General features: G+C 43.4%; 1 protein-coding gene across 3 annotated transcripts in view; it reads right to left on the reverse strand.

Moving 5' to 3' along the window:
* Nucleotides 1-17,717, reverse strand: part of WDR7 (WD repeat domain 7) — a 320,960-nt gene that overhangs the window by 295,579 nt on the left and 7,664 nt on the right. The window contains exons 1-6 of one of the 3 annotated variants that reach the window (XM_019496017.2): nucleotides 9,943-9,962; nucleotides 9,526-9,697; nucleotides 7,751-7,857; nucleotides 3,005-3,083; nucleotides 2,281-2,455; nucleotides 1,436-1,512 (exon numbers count right to left, since the gene is read on the reverse strand). In XM_019496017.2, coding sequence (XP_019351562.1) covers nucleotides 1,436-1,512; nucleotides 2,281-2,455; nucleotides 3,005-3,083; nucleotides 7,751-7,857; nucleotides 9,526-9,684 — 597 coding nt within the window. In that variant the 5' untranslated portion in view covers nucleotides 9,685-9,697; nucleotides 9,943-9,962. Of the gene's footprint in view, nucleotides 1-1,435; nucleotides 1,513-2,280; nucleotides 2,456-3,004; nucleotides 3,084-7,750; nucleotides 7,858-9,525; nucleotides 9,698-9,942; nucleotides 9,963-17,717 lie in introns of those variants that run through there. The other 2 variants (XM_019496018.2, XM_006272610.4) reach the window with 2 other exon arrangements.

The following is a 17,717-nucleotide window of genomic DNA, read 5'->3' on the forward strand; positions in this document are numbered from 1 at the left end:
AGGGCTGCTTTGGCACTTGCCAGCTTCTAAATTGTGCCGCTGCAAGCATGTGTCTGAATTTCTTCACTCCACAGGGAATGCATGTACAGTTGCAAACTGGTTCAACCACGGCAGGTTAGAGTAACTTGCAAAGATTGAATCAATTCAGGCTCAGGCTTTCTGAATGTCTGTTCCTAGCCTTTGAGACAGGGAACTATCTATACATGCTAGGTGGTGCTGTATGCACAGCATGGCATCAATCAGTTTAGTCAGAGGTAGGCTGGTGAGTGGGCACTAGGACCCAGCTGCCTCTGCCGCTTTTCACCCTATCACCCACGTTGGGAATAGTGCCTACCACCAGCATGAGGAAAAGTGCCCGCCACTGATGCTTTTTCCTGCACCCACTGGAGAAAAGAGGTGGCAACAGGTACTTTCTCTCTGCTGGCAGCAAGCCCTTTCCTCATGCTCGTGCAGGAAAAAGCACCCACTGCTGGAATGGGAAAAAAAGTGCCTGCAATTGGTGCTTTCCCTTGTGCTATGGGGAAAGTGACTGGTGCTGAGCCCCCATGTCCATGAACTGGATCAAAAGGCTTTGTCACAGATTGCTGATCCCTGGGTTAGAGCGCTTTCAGAAGCATACCCTGCCCATCCAGTCCCGTTCCAGTTATAAGGCAGTGAAGTCATCATTGGAATATGCCCTGCTGCACTCAAGCTCCATGCCCAAATATTTGATGCGAATAGTTTTAAAACCAACAAATGTCACAAAGAACAAACTTAATATTAGATGCTTTCTAGACCAGCATTTCTCAACCCAAACGTGAATCGCAATAGTATATAAAATGGTTGTGAACAAACTTTAAAAGTGGATCCTCTCCTTTAAAGGAGAAAAATATGGAAACCTGTGGCTTTTCCCTTGCAGGCTGGCAGAGTTCCAGCCTGCCAGTGGCTGCTTGGGGCTCCCCATGCCCTATACCCACCCCTTGCCCCACACACTAGGGGGCTGGTGCCTGGGGACAGGGGGCAGCAGAGTGAGGGGCACTGGGTCAGGACTGGCCATTTATGTTTACAAATGGGTCCTGGTACAAAAAAGATTGAGAGCCACTGCTCTAGACTACATTAAGTGAGACTTCTGAAAAGGGGGCATAAGTCATGGCCAGAGAAAAGTAACATCTGAGGGAATTTCACAGATGATTTGAGGACTAAGGGAGCTTTTACTGGTAAAGCAAATGCGATCAATCATTTCTGCTAGTTAACTGAAAGAACACACAAGAAGGGCTGACAAAAGGAAACCTCTCTATCAAAACATAACACAGACAAGGAAAACTTATGGGACTTAACAACATAGAGGCCATGAAAGAGACACCCTAGGTTAGATGGGATGGGGAAGTATTGTTCATGCTTCATGGAATGTTTTATATACCGTGAAGAAATCTGATTCAGAGACTCTTTTGCTTACTTGAATGCGACTAACTTCAGAAGTTACAATCCATACTTTCAGAATACCAGTCACTGAAACTGCCACAACAGTATCCTCTGGGGAAAGAGTACAATAAAATGAAAGAGTTTGTATATTACAAACATTACACATTTGTAAAAAAAAATGCTAAAGGTAGGACAATATTAAAGTTTATTAATAGATTCACAGAGTATGTGTTCCAGATTCAGGTGATTATTTTAGAATTATCAAACCATAAGCACAGAAAACAAAACAGTAATTTCACTTTTTTTTAAAAACATACATACGCTCATTGCATACTAAGAAAGCATACTGGAAAGGAAAGAAGATCAAGAAGTGGTTCATTCTGTCCTAAGCCCTACATACACACCAAGTTCATAATGGTGATGTCAGACACCATCCTTAATGGCTCACGCAGATAACAAAAAATACATTTTGAGAAGCTCCATGGCGTCCCAATAAGCTTTTTCAACCCAGAGCACAGAATCCTGTCCAATTATCACCTACAAACTTCTAAACTGCACCACCACTCCTAGAAGCAATTACTGTGGATGAGAGTAGAAGCCAAATCATGGGAAAGGATGTAAGGCTAATGTCTAATGTAAGACTAAGCAGTAACTCACATTCTGCAGATATCCAAAATGAAAAAAGCCTCATTTTACAGACTGTTAAGCCTCTGCCTTTCATCAACACTGTATTTGTTCACTCCCTCTTGCTCAGAGGATAACAAAGCCCAGGATTTCTGTTTTAAGAAGAACTAGATCTTGATGTTCTAAACAAACTGGGGGTCAGCAGGAGGGAGGGGAGAAGCAGGCATTTTCCTTCCACGGGAAAAAAAAAGTTACCTTGTGTTCTGTGGGACCTAATGATACTCATAGAGCTGATCCAGTCAGGAGAAATCTTTGACACTAAAGAATATAGGACCTCAAGGCTGGTAGCATCCACAACAAGAATTTCTGGATAATGCCCATGGCATAGCAGCCTCCCTTCACGTTGAGTCCCAACTGTAAACTGATAGAACTGTGTTATTAAGAAGAGAACGCATAGTTAGATGCCACATAGGACATGAGCAAATGCATTTTGTGTATATTTTCTTAAGTTAAATTCCTAATAAACTGATCACTTAGCAAAGACCAGCTAGATGGCTATACATTTTTATTTCTTTTGAAACTGTTTCCTCCTCTACCCTAGTATGAATTGTGGTACAACATCACATTTTTAAAACAAAAGAAGTGACTGACAAAATAGTTTAATTGAATCATTTTTACAGTCCAGCTGTTCCCCGTGAAGAACAGTGCTGCTGACCTGATAAAATAAAATGTTATCTCAAAAGCCAAACTAACTGCATCTATTTCAAGCTCTAAGGTATTTAACGACGCAGAAATAAAATGCAAGGTATATGTTTGTACTGTTCAGTAGTTTCTAAACTGGGATCATTGAACGTATGAAGATAACAGCTTTTATATTAGTAATAGATATAAAATGAAGAGCTAAGTGGTTGCTCTAACATACAAATACAATCTAAAAATCTCCCAAGCATTTTAGCTTTTATGTAAATGAAGTACTAACCTGTATGCCAGTGTGTGTGCAGGCTAATTTAGTAAATTCTATGCATCTCCCATCATTCACATCCCAGAGACACATCTCCCTAAAATACAACAGGCAATTAACTCCAATTTTACCCAGACATGTAATTTCTCTAAAGACTTGCAAATTAAAACATCATTTTGGTTGGTGGGAAAAAGGAAGTGTCATCCCAAATGTTTAGGTCGAATAAATTATTATCTTCCTTTAAAATTTCCCTCCCATTCTTAGGGACTTTTTTCAATCCATAATCATCCACAAGCCTACTTCTTCAACAAACCTTGAAGAGCTCCCACTGTGAGAAGCAAGCAGGGGCTCAGGGGCAGATTAATGCATGGGCCAGTGGGGCCAAGGCCCAGAGGCCCCTGCCAACCAGGGAATCCCTGGGGTGCCAGGGGCAGCATGACCTAGGCAGGCATCCTGGCTGCAGGCATCCGGGGCAGCCAGCATGCACCTTCTTCCCCAGCTAGGCCAGGCCCAGAGGCTACGCGGGGGCGGGCGCAGGGCTCCGTGAGGGTGGCAGTGGCTTCCTGGGGCTCTCTGTTGCCAGGAGGCCCCATGAGCAGCCCCAGTCCCACTCTTCACCATTTGTGGGCCGCTGGGACAGTGCTACTGGGACAGGACATCCCTGCCCTGCCCCGCCAGGGCCGGGCAAGCAGCCAAGGGTGGTGCAGAGCCCATGCTTCCCCCCAGCCCCCAGTCTGGCCCCAGCCCTGGCCTGTCCTGCAGTGCTGGGGGACTGCAGCCCTGGCTGTTAGGCCTGTGCAAAGTAGCAAGCATTCGATTCGGATTCGGCCGATTCAGAGGGACAGTGAGTCAATTCAGTGATTTGAATCACTGTCCCGATTCGATTCGGCCAAAACGGATTTGAAGATTTCACGCTGATTTGGAGATTCGGCCATAGACTAAACAGGCAGCAGTCCTCAGCCACACTGGACACAGCTGCCTCCATCTGGTAAATCTGTTGTGGTGAGTGGAGGGATGAAGGAAGGGGCCTAGAAATGGGCAGATCAATGCCCCTCAGGTGAGGGAGGGATTGGGGCTGGGGGTGGGACAAGCTGCCCAGCTGGGGCAGGAGGCACGGGACTCGGGGAGGGGGCCGCTGGTCTCTGAGGGCATGGGAGTGGGCGTGTGCCCCTGGATCTGCACAGGGTGAGCTGGGTCAGGCTACACTCCAAGAGGTTAGCCCCAGCCACTCGTCACTGGGCTGCCCTCCACAGGGCAGGTGGAGCCAAGGCTGCGCTCCACGCAGCTAGCCCCAGGCACAGTTCTGGCTCTGCCCACCCCGCAGAGTGCAGTGGAGTGGGGGCTCCAACCACCCTAAAATTCCCCATAGCTCCTGCCACCGGCCCCTCCCCAATCCGGGTGCATACATCTGCTCCCATGCCCTGCCACTGCTCACCCAGAAAGGCGTGGCAGGACAAAGCCATGGTTCGTCCAGGAGGCGTGGGGAGGTTGGAGCAGCTTTCGCCACTGTGTGCTGCTTCTCTGAGGCAGTGCAGCAGCACCATCCCGCGCCTCCTCACCCTGGCTGGGTGAGCAGCAACAGGGCATAGCCCCCGCTCCCAGTGCCTTCCAAGGCCTGTCCGAAGCGCAGCCCGGCCCAACCTGCTCCACGCAAATCTGGGGGCACATGTCCACTCCCATGCCCTCCCAGACTGCTAGCACACAATGGCAGGAGCCCCCCTTCCTGAGTCCCGTTCCCCCACAGGGCAGCTTGTCCCAGCCCCAATCCCTCCCTCATTGTGGGGGCATTGATCTGCCCCCTTCCCTCACCCCTCTGCCCACCACAACAGACTTACCAGCTGGAGGCAGCTGTGTCTAGCGTGGTTGAGGACTGCTGCCTATTTAAGTCTATGGCCGAATCTCCAAATCAGTGCCAAATCTCTCCAAATCAAATTGGAGGCTTCCAATTCAATTCAGACCTTTTAAATCGGTCTCCTGAGTCAATTCGGATTTGGAGATTTGGCCCCCAAATCAGGCCAAATCTCCTCTGAATAGAATAGGCTACCAAAGCTTCGCACAGCCCTACTGACTGTGTAACACTGCCAGACGGAGGGGCCAGGCCAAGTCAGGGCCACCTTCAGTTCAGCAGTGCTCGCACCTCCTGGCTTGCCCTGGACATGCCGAGGAAGCTGGGTGGGCCAAGCCACAGCCCCCTGGGCAGGTACAGAGGGAATTTGCCCTTGGTTGGTGGGGGCCCTCCAATTTTCTGTTTACCCAGGGCCCCAATAAAGCTTAACCCGCCACTGCAGAGGATTTGCCACACTACTTTGTCTGCTTGGGTGATGGGAGCTGAGCACAAGGAGCAGTCCATCCCCCTGCCCGTTTCTCACACTGGAGTTTCCAGAAAGAGTTGCAGGCGGGGGGCTTTGCCCCACTGCTGCAGTCCTTCCCAACCCAAGTTTTCCCCAGACAAGGATCACACCAGTCTTGGGAAGGCACAAATAGCAAGGGAGGGAGAAGGGTGCGGTTCCAGACTAAATATCTGCTTCCTCTCCCAGAACCCACTAGAATTGTACTTTTGTAAACAGCCTAGGCTATAACTGAGAAAACTGAGATGTAAAACAATTTCTGCTTTAATCCATTCTCAGTACTGAGGTCTATGCTAAAGTAAACATTTTTTTAATGTTTAAGAACTTGTTTTAATAATAACTTGTTTCTGTGCTCAAAGAAACTGAAGGATGAATTATGCAAAATTCCCTCGAGAATAGACAGCTGCTCTTGCCAACATGACCTTTGTAAAAGCCTTTCAGGCAGATGAAAACTAACTGGAACATAGCTCAAAGAGAGATGGTGACTGTTCCTTGTGAGTCTTGAGAGATTTTGGTGGGAACAAGAGATGGGAAAATATAAATCCTCATAGTCAAATCCTTAATGGTCAAAAAAAAAAAAAAAAAAATCACATGGGGAAGCTAAGAATGTTACTGGAAATGGGGTAGGAAAGAAAAATAGTGTGCTGTTATAACTAAGACAAACAACTAAACTTGATATTTTCTATGAACACTGACCAAAAATAGTAGGATACTTAAATGAATAGGGTCCCCTTTTTGATCCTGACAGACTTAGGTGGGTTGAAGAAAGTGCCTCAAAGCCAGCTCCAATGTAGTGGGCCTTGGCAAGCCAGCCTAGCGAGATTAAAGGGACAGAAGCTGAGTAGGGTGAGGCCCCAGAGATAACATCCATGTAACTTCCACGAGCCACAGGCATGGTGCAGGGAAGGTTCGCAGCTACGCAATTAACCCATAAGGCTTGAGGTGTCTTGTGAGGCACTGTCTTGGAGAGGGCCCCAGCAAGGGGACCAAGAACCAGCATGGCCTAGTGGGGTTCAGTGGGACTGAGGCTCCGCAAAGGCTCGTGGACAGCCTCCCTATTTATTATTTCTACCAAGAAGGCATGGCAGGGGAGATAAGGCCCTTGGGTCAGAGCTGGCACAATCACAAAGCACTAGGGGACATCACAGCCACCCCTGGGATCCTGACCTGTTATATTAAGCTACTCTTTTAACTGTTGCCTAAGTCAGAAGCCAAAAAATTGAACCTATTTTAACTATTTCCATATTACAGTATTTTTTCTTAATTTCTAGAAAATTTACCAACTTAAAATCTAGGACTAAAGTAGTTCAAATACAGGAAATGCATTTTACTAGTATATCACTTGATTTTGAGGTATACAATGTTTTTCTTTCCAGTTACTATACCATGATTTCTTTTAAATTGGTGCATTGCTTACATTACAGGGCAAATTTTCAGCTTGCCGCCATGTAATTTAATCATATGACTAGAAATTCCTTTAATGCCAACAGGATTTGTGAGATTAAATCCTTCACATTTTGATGACAAATCATCCCTGTTAGCTAGTAATACACTTATTTTTACTTTATATCTGAAGTATCAGTTCCCATAATAGACAAGAAAAGCTTCAATAGTGAATGAATGTGAAATCAGTAGCAAATATGAATAAGATGATAAACTTAAGAAAATAAATGGAAAATACATATTCGTCAGCAGAAGATGAACCCCAAAACTCTATATTAGAACTTTATCCTGGTCCTATTGAACCCACTGAGAGTGTCACCATTGACAAGCAGAGGGAAGATGAGTAAAACAGCTCCCTCTTGATAACTCTGATTTAAAGTGGTCTCGCAAAAATCAATGGATAGATGAACTGGCTCTACAATGAAAGTTAGATTTGGTTTCATTGCAAAGAAAAAGCAGCAGCCACTGAAATAGGTAAAGGTGACCGCTGGCAAAAAAGTTCAAGAATCAAGTTCTCAGACTGGCTCAGAATAATATAAAACAGGTTGGACAACAGACTGGACAAGGGGTCAGCAATCTACGGTCTTACTGGCACAGGGCAAATTGGTGACACAGAACTGTGCTGTGCCACCCATCCTCTCTGCTGAGCCTGCTGCTCCATACCCTTTTGCATACGCTTGCCGCAGAGGGGTTAGAGATCAATGGCAAAGGTAAACTTGGGCAACTGGCTGCTCCAGGAGAGCAGAGACCTGTGGTCTTCAGAGAAGGATTGGGTTGCAATGGGGTAGGCCATACAGGCAAAAGACTGCTGACCCCTGACCAGATAAAGACACTACAAGAAACAAACCTACAATGGAAAAAGATGACCCACTGTCAGTGACCTGATCTCTCTCCCATCTCTAATTTCCATTAGTTTTTAATCAATCAATCAATCAATCTGTAGGGGAAAAAAACAACAACAACAAAAACTCACCCGCCTTCAGATGCACTCACTATATACTGTTTTTCACTGGAGGCAGAGGCCTTGGACAAACAAGTAATTGAGGCTGTGTGACCAAACAACAGAGCTCTGGGATTAATCTATAATCAGAAACAAAGTATAGAGTAAGCACAGGGTATGTACTAACAAAGCACTTAATCACTTAACCGGAAAAAAAGTTTTCCAAAGGTTTAAATAAATATTACATTAGACGCACACATTTGTAGCACACGTATGGAAACAATATTTTAAAAGAGAATTATACTAGGAGTTAACTACGTGAAATGCTGGTCTGTTATGCAAGAGAACCAGTTTCCAACAGGGGCTGGATCACAGGTACGTGTGAAAGCTTTTACTCAACTTGTTCTGCCAACATTTTGGATCACTGCCATATTTGTATATATCAAAAGGAGGGACCATGCTGTATTGCTATAAGGATTAATGCATTATTTATTAAATCAAGTCAGCATATGACTCTCTCCAAAATGAGTTTTAAAGATTAAACAAAGAAAAGCTAGATCACAATTTATGAAAGACCATCCTTAGTTCATGCCCTATAGTTATCATTTCCTTTGATAGACTACACCTCTCCCCAGTGCTTTTTTATCATAGGCACTTGCATAGCATATATCATTTCTGAGGCATGGGTTCAGAAAGCAAGCCCCTCTGAGTTTGGGAACTGCATTAATGCAGTACAGCTTCCCTAATGTATGGTACTGCTTTTGCTAGAAAAATCATACTACTTTTCTCCTTTACAGTTTGGGACTTTCTGCATGCAAATAAACCACTATAAAAAACCATAGGAGCTGATTTAGGATAGACACTTGCAGCTTTCAGTTGAAAGCCAAAAACAGAAATATGCAAGCAAGCAATCTGGTTGTAAGCAACCTGGTAGCCATCTTTCTAAGTCAGTTTCTATGGAAACTGACACTGAACAATAACAACACACAAGTATTTTTAAAAACTTTAACACAGGTTCCTGAAATCAGGTGCCCATTTTTACTGGTGGCTACTATTGGTTTGAAAGAAACATAAGCCTATGGCTCTGGTGCCTAGAAAAATCACGAGAAGGAGGAAAACAATGACTTTAAAAATTAATTACTCTTGCTAACATTAGCTCATGTAGAAAAAGGTTTGGAAAAGCAACTGAAGGAACTGAGAACATATAGTTGAGGCCAGTATTTACTTGTTCCAAAAAGTGACTAAAGGAGAAGAGAAAATGCTTCTCTCCTCCATACCTACACATTGATCGTTCATGTCAAATTGATCTAGCAGTTCTCTCCAAAACCTAAGACCAGGAAATGAGTGATTGCAACACATCATATTTCAGCTAGTTTCAACAATTTTCTGTGTTACAGTTTTATACTTGAATTGTTTCTACAACGACAACGTGTAAAATGGTGATATTCAAACTCTTAATTCTGATTGCTAGGCATTAAATTAAAAAGCATGAAATTATACAACCAGCAAACTTAGTTTTGTTTTTTTAAAACATTAAATAGAACAGAACAAAAGCTTGGAACTTCAGGTAACTTCGCTAAAAACACTACAATGTAAATTAAGCTGGCTACTGGAGTACTTACAACAACCTAAACCTATTGTATCATGGTGAACTGTTCATAATGCAAAGCATTTTGGGGGGAAAAGGGAAGAGGGTAGAGATGAAAGAGCAAATGTGAAGAAAACAATTATGTGCATTCTGGAACGCACATGACCCAAAAGGATAAAGTCATTAATCAGAACTTCCGATGCACAGAGTTTCAACTCACCTCCAGATTTAATGAAAGGTCCCAGAGACATATCTGTCCATCATGGCATCCTGTGACAATCATTGACACATCATCCATTAACAGAAGGGTTGATATGCAGTGCGTGGGTGCTTTGTGACCCCAAAGGACAATAGGTAGAACAAGGCTATTTCCTGCCATTTTGCTTTCACACCTGTAAATTTCATCAAGATCATAAATACCAAAGATAAGGTTTCATACAATTGTGTCACTTGTTTTTAGTTTGCAACTGCTTAGCCTGATATTCAAAAGTCACCTTGCAATTTAAACCAGGAGAACCCCAAACCATAAATAACCTGTGCTCCTCTGTAACTCTCAGTTTTAAGAACTGAAGAAACTAGAATGGAGACAGGGTTCATTCATTTACTAGTGCATCATTTCCTCTAAAACACCTCTTACCTGTCTCAACTGCATTTTCCATTATTTCTAGAGACAGGAAAATAAAATTCTGAGATAGGCAAGTATAACTTGGGTCTCACAGTCCCCAACACCAGCATATAGAACTACTGTGCCCCTGGAAGGCACCAAGTTAAGAATTAACTGCTCTCTTGTTGTTTAATCAGTGGCTTTCTCAATTTTCTACTCATGTTGGCATAACAGGTAGTGTACGTGACCTCTCCTGTAAAAGAGATGGGAACGTGAAGCAATTTTTAGCGCTACCTTATAAGAATGTTACAGGAGTTTTTCCATAAGGAAGATATTAAAAATAGTAGTTATATCAAAGTGTGGTTTAACACTACAAATACTTTCTTATTCAGACTTGCTCCTTGTGTACTTAGTATGCAACTGAGAGTATCATTACGGTCATATTTTTTCTGTAAAATCCTTACTGTTTTTTTTCTCATGTTATTCTTGCAACTCTAACAAAGCTATTAGAAAATATAATGGATTCTGGTTTGCACATCTTTAACATAATGTTTAACCAACTTCTAATTGAAGGCCCAGGTCTTGTATTAAAAGACAAGTGTTGCACGGTTGTAACCCAGGGGAAAATTTTACCCTTGGAACTTCATTGACGATACTGAAACAAATTGCAAGGTGACTTTTGAATATCAGCTAACCCCAACCCCAGCTGACTATTGGCTGATTGTGGGTTGGACTCAATCTTGTGAGGTCCCTTACAGACCCCAATGTCTATAAACCAGAAATAACTGTCACACGTTTGCCTAATTTTAAGCTATGGACAAGCATTATATCTCTAGCAATGAATATGCCCTTTTAGGGGCACAAGAGAGAACGTACAGGCATTCAAGGGGCTCATGATAAGAAAAATGTGGCGACTCCACCAGAAAACTTTAGCCATTTCAAACAGCAATTTCTCCAAAGACAGAAAAAACTTTCTAGCACCATGTGCAACCCCCTATAGACTTTCAATGTATATAAGGGTCCCTAGGACCACAAGTATCATAGGCCACTCACAGACGTTCCTTAAAGGCATGATGGGATCTGATCTGTGATCGCAATTGCACCTCCTGCCATGAGCATCCCAATCACAACATACTGGCAAGTGTAATCCCAGTCTCCTCCTCCACTAGTAAGTTGAAAGCAGGCAGCCAATAGTCAGCTGGGGTTGGGGACTGGCCCCAGGGCAATCCTCAGCCTCAGCTGACAATCAGCTGATTGTCAAAAAGTCAGCTGGGTGACGCATGCAATTTTTATTCATCCCGGGCTGCTGCAGCCTGATCCCAGGGTTCCCATGCACCAGGATGAGTAAAAGCTACATGTGCCGCCCAGCTGCGTGACATGCATGGTTTTATAGGTCCAAACACATGGGGAATCTTGGGATTGGAGCGCCTCTCCCTGATCCCAGGGTCCTGTCCCACTGGGACCTTTAAAAACTGTGTGTGCAGCTGGGCTGCACATGTGCTTTTCTGACATCCCCAGATCACAGGGACCTTAGGATTGCGGACAGGCTCCTTGATCCCAGGGCACAAGGGATGTCAGAAAATCATGCGTGCAACCCAGCTGCATGTGTGGTTTTTAAATGTCTGGGTGCAGGAAGCCCAACATGGGGGAGGGGAGGGGGAAAGAAGGCTCACGGCACTTCCCCCCCCCCCCCCAACTCCACAGGTTGGGTGGAGGTCTGGGGTTCATGAACTAGTTCTACCCCCAGCCCAATTAGGTGGGGGACAGCCATGTTGTAGACCCCGGGGCTGCCCCATGCTGGAGCCCGACACTCAGCTGAGTGTTGGGATCTGTCATGAGTCAGCCCCAACCCATCACATGTTCAATTAGACGTACAATACAAAGAAGTCAAAGTTGTCACACGTGGAATAACTTTGTGACTTATTGACTATATTGTCATGTCCTAAATTGATTTGAATGTGTAGCTAGTTATTATTTAAGGCACGATTAACCTATTAATCATATCTTAACTGCAATGTGCATCGGGGCCCTAGAGTCCCCCCACTCTCCTCTTCCTACTCTGAGGGGAAAGGTGTGGGAGCTCTGATAGCTTTCCCAGTATCATGCTGACAGGGAGTCCCAGCACCACTGCCCCCTGCCTGGTCCTGCCAATCAACTTATCAGTATGCTCAGACAGGGGAGCTCTGTTAGGCTGAATTCTCAGCACTGTAATTGAATGCCTGTCCATACCCGTAACAGTAATACAAGTATGGCACAAACTAAGGTCATTGAGTTTGCCTGGCCAACAGACGTCTATCTATAAAAACATTGCATTACAGGTTTCCAGTCATTTTTCAAAACAGAATCACACTTGCAAAAGAACACATAATAAGGAACTACTATTTGGGCACAGCTACACATTACTGTATGGAGCCTTTCTTACTGCACCATCATTTGTTACTGCATGGCTGTGTACAGTTATTTTTGGCCACTACGCTGCCGTAGCAATGCGCTATAACGAGGGAGTATGTTGCTATGGCAATGTAGTGGCGGCATCATGGTTTTTGCCAATGGATGCTACAGCACCATAGCATCTTGTGTTGATGTGCCCTTTGTGTCTTCATTAAATTAGACTAGTCTGGGTCCATGATGATGCACTATGATCACATCACTACTACTGACCTACTATTGCAGATGCTACCTAACACCCATTTACTTTTGTGTACCTTAAACTTAGTATTTTATTAATGTGCTGTAAACATGGCAACACATTATCTGAACAAATCTTAAGCTTGTATAAATCAATGATTTCTTGGTGGTGGGAAGAAAATACCATGCATTCTAAAACACATTTAGAACGCTTAACCAAAAATTACTTTTAGCCTTAATTTTGCTACACATTTGCTCATCGCTTTGAAGTGTTTATAATCGCACGCTTGAAATCAGTCATAGTTAAATCTGGCTTAAGCCGAGTTTGTCAATTTCTTTCCAGTTCCATGGAGAGCAAAGGATTGATGTAAACAGAAGCTATCTGAACTGCATATCTCCCCTTTGGCATGGAACATGTTTAGACCAATCAAGCATGAAGTCAGTACAGAGTAAAAGTAAACTATAAATACAAGGTGTTTTTTTTTTTTTTTTTTTTTTTTTTAACTAGACAAGAGTGCACAAAAGTCATTGTAGTTCCTAATATTTTCTTCTAATTGTTAAAATGTAATAAGTACAAAATATACAAGCAAAGAAAAAGTCTGTCAGGAATGACTGACTTTCCTTATCCATTTCATTTTAGAGACAGATTCAGAGTCTCAACACTAAACTGTATTTCAGTTTAAACTGTAACACCTTTACTAGAGCATTTAGTGGGGAAAAAGGCCGACTGAGAAAAAGGAACTGCCTGTTGTGTTTGGAATCACCAACTTTCCAGAAGCAACCCTTCGATAGCAATCATTCTTCCTCAAAAGCTTCAGTTTTCTACATTATGATGCTTGCACCACAGAACTGGTTGCAGGAAGCACAGGTGACCAAGATATCTGGCCACAGGTCAGATTGGGCCTGTGGAGCCATGTCATCTGGCCGGTGAGACTGCCCACAGGTCTGAAAATTTGGTGGTAGGAGAGCAGGGGCAGCATTCATTGCTATGGACCAGCCCTGTGCCACTTATCTGACCCATAGGGCCAGATAAATTGGCCATCACTGGGTTAAGCCAAGAAACATTACAGAGCTCATCTCATTTATTAAACTTAACTAAAAATAAGCATTCTTTAGGATGTGTTTTAGTACCTGCCATCTCATTTAGGGTGAAAATAACAAAGCACATGACTAAAGATATACAACATTATAACATTTATAAATGAATAACGGGCTGTAAGTGAACTTTCAGATATATATAAATAAAGGAAAAAGAACAGCATGAAACTTCTAAAGAGCAAATCAGATCTACCAAGTGGCAAATTTCTGTGAAGTCCAAAGCAACATAAGGAGTCAATAACTGTGAAACAGGCTTTTTTGACAGGCTGTTTCTTGTATGTGATTAGACTAAACCATACTTCTTTAAAAAAAGGTAATGAATAAAGATAATGCAAAACCAACATAAAAAGTATAATTATACATCAGAATGAGTTTTTATAGCAATATGCCTGATCAATTTTATCTTGCCTACCTATCTTGCCACTACATCATAATGTAATTTATATAATAAAAAACCCCACAACCCTAAATCCTCCAGATGTTTTCCTGTTAACTAATAAAAAGCAATATTGAGAAAGTACCCATGTGACAGCAAGTTAATCTGAACCACTTTTGTTAACAAAACAGGTTTTCAAAGCAATATGAATAAGAGAATTGCAACAAATCACAATGCAGACGTAAACATAAGTGGCTTGTATATTGGTGGAATGATTCAAAAAAACAAACCACTGCAGTTAAATCTTATTGATTTTCTCTATACAGCTAATATTTATACTAAACATAACCAATAGCCACAAATACACAACTTAAAATCAGCAACAGAAGTGGAAAAACTTCCTAGTCAGGACTTACTGCAGTCCTACAATATTTGAGCTATAGTTTCACCTTCCTAAAGAACTCTCTGCCTCCCAGGAAGTCAATCCTTTACCCCCAACCAATTGTAAAAAAAAAAAAAAAGGAATAAAAAGCTCAGCTGGTGCTAGCCGTGAAACCAGGTTTCTACCCATACACTCTCATACATACAAGCATACGCCCTTGTCTTTTCACTTCTATGATTAGGCAGAACATTGACTCAGAAACCATACTAAAACTCTTGATTTCATGATAATTATCCAAAATGTCTGTATTGTTTGTGCAACTCAGTAAGTGGTACCTCACTGTGAAAATAATCTAGCTGTTTACAATTTTGAAGAAAAAAAAATGGACATGGTAATCCCTCAATAGATAAAAGACACTGATAATCCTAAAATGGTAGAATATTATTTTCCATAATGTACAGTATATACGCCCTTATATTTCCTTAAAGCCCAAGAAACAGATAGAGTCTATATTTGCAGTAACTCAGCCTTTAAGTCATTTCCTAGTATCACAGCATTTTTAAGTTAATGCAGAAATCTCTTTATTAAAGCACAGGACTTATATTTTCTCCGTTACAAATTTCCGTGTGTAAACTAAATGTTTTAAATCAGCTATTTCTATAAACTTAGGGAAAAAAGAACCTCATGACATTTACGTAAAAGTTAGGTAATAGCCATAAGATTTAGGGGAAAGTAATATTTACAACCTATGAACAGTGTAACAGATGCAAACTTAAGCTTCATCTGAAAAAAAAAAAGAAATTAAACCGGAACAGCCAATGAAACTTCACACACTTCTACAAGAAAGAATAGTAACATTTTAAAGCTTTGTACTTAAACACAGAACAAATATACTCAGAATCCCAACATTAAAGTTGTTTACAAAAGAGAGGAACTAATCTTCATAGCTACCTGTTTTCTTCCAGTTTTTTATCATGGTATCTCAATAACTTCATTAAGAACTTCATTTTCAAAAAACACCACAAAGTCATGTTAACCGATGATGAAAATGAGCTAAAACAACACAGGATGGCTTCCCTAGCATTAACAAACACCAAATACATCGCATGTAAGACAACCTCCTTTAACACTAGTAAGCAATCAATATTTTTTTTTACATCAGCAATGACAAACTACAGTAAACAGATAAATGTTGCACCTACTAACGAATACTCAAAAAGCAGAAGGGAAATGAATTCCACAGTGCAATACCACATTTTAATTATCTGTATCTTTTCCATGGAGGACTTTGGCAATTTTTGAAGGATCTGGAATGTGGCATTGAAGTTGAAAGTCAAAAACTGGATTCCATATCTCCCATTCTAATACTTGTACATCCTCTTCCTCCAACTGGAGAGTTCAGTTTTTAAACACAGCTCCAAAACTGCCAGTGGTACCTAACTATTGGAAAAAGGGGAAAGAAGTCTTCGGGGAAAAAGAATGTTTTTTTTAATACACTGAAACAACTTCAAAACCAGTGCAGTCTGTATTTACTTTTCCCCCATTCAAACTTCTCTTGCTCCCTCCCAGAATCTCCAGGCACTTCAATGCCTGCAAAACACACTGTGCCAGGAAATGGGACAGCAGCATTAGGCCTTTTCAAATATATTCAACCCTTCTCTAGTCTAGATCTCCTGCACAACCTTGAGTCACAGTTCTAACATAAACCCTTAGAAACAAAATTCTTCTCTTCCAACCAAATGTACGATCTTCAAGGGCACGTGGACTAATTTAAGACCCGGTAATTTCTCCTTCTGTTCCCAACCCAATAAACACACCCCCAATCACCCCTTCTATCTCTGTGCCTGTGGTCCAACCTACATCCTGCGTCCCACATTGCCCTGCTATTGAGTAAGTCTCCCTGTACACTGGGTGCATTCCAGGCACCCTAGCCTTATGGGCTATGCGTGGCTCCTACCAACCCCTAATACCATGCCCCAAGCCTCGCAGATGTACTGGATGTTGGTCTGTCAAAATACACGCCCGCTCCCCTGGGCCTCCTCTGTGGTCTAGCCCACTCCCGGGCCTTCTCTAATATAAGGCCCCTCACGGGGACTCTCGTCGAGCCCACTCTGGGCCTTCTCTAAAATAATCTAGCCCGCTACGGGACTTCCTACTGAGTCTCTGGTCCTTTATGCCCACCGCACGGCTACTCTCTCTTATCCAGGCTCACCACACCGCTATCCCCTTTTGCCGGGGACCACAGCAGCACCTTGCCTTTCTCCTGGGGTGTTGTACTGCTAACCCCTTCCGTCAGGGTCTACTGCAGCACCCTGCCCCTATCTGAGGGCTATTGCCGTACTAGCCTACAGCCGGGCTCGCTACACCCATCTCGGGCTTCTCAATAGTCCCCCTTCTCTGTGACCTTACATGCCCGCACCAGGCTTCCTGATACTATCGCCCCTTCTCTGGGCTTGCTGTGCCCCCACTGGGCTCCTTAATAACGCCACCCCCTCTCTGGGGGTCGCTGTGCCCCCACTGGGGCTCCCTAACAATGCCGCGCTCTCACTGGCGCCAGGGCTCCCACACCTCTGGGGTTCCCCTCCTGAGAATACTGCGCCTCACTGGCGCTAGGTGCCCCACCCCTCTGGGGTCCCTATGAGGCCTCCTCCAACCCCTTATAGCCTCGCCCTTGCCACCAGTGTAATAAACAACAACAACAAAACCACAAGCCTCCTGGCTACAACTTAACTTAAGGCCGCCTGGCTATAACAACATTGCTCCAATCTCCCAGAGCCGCCATCATTTACTCTGCTAAAGCGGTTCCTACAGTGCTCACATCCTAGCTGCAGAAGCTCCTGCCAGCCTGGCCTCAGCCCTGGGCTTTATGAGGGCCAGGCCCTGCCCTACATTACCAGCTGACCGCCGTCAGGTGTGAGTTAATCCATCTGGGGTTGCCCTTGCAACTCACAGCTGCGCTCATTATCCCTGCTAGGGCTTTTCCCCCAGCAGTTTCCCCTCTCTAGGAGCAGGGCAGCAAGGTGCCCCGCGACAGTTTACTTCAAATGCCAGTCTCTATCCCGTCTTAACAGCTATGGAAGTCTTCAAAATATGCCCAAATATTGTATATGCTGGCAGCATCAGTTCCTCGATACGAGGATGACGGTCTTCCAGTAAATAGGTAAGTTACTGGTGAGTCCACAGATGACCAAGGAGACCAATCTGAGATCTTCACGTTCAAATGAAGAAATGGCAAACAGTTCTAGAAGGAAGGAATATTGTAGATCCTGGTGATGTTGGGTCACAGCTCTTTCCCTTTGGATAACTAAGACACACACAGTAAAG

The sequence above is a fragment of the Alligator mississippiensis genome, chromosome 3, assembly GCF_030867095.1.
Source record: "Alligator mississippiensis isolate rAllMis1 chromosome 3, rAllMis1, whole genome shotgun sequence".
NCBI lineage: Eukaryota > Metazoa > Chordata > Crocodylia > Alligatoridae > Alligator > Alligator mississippiensis.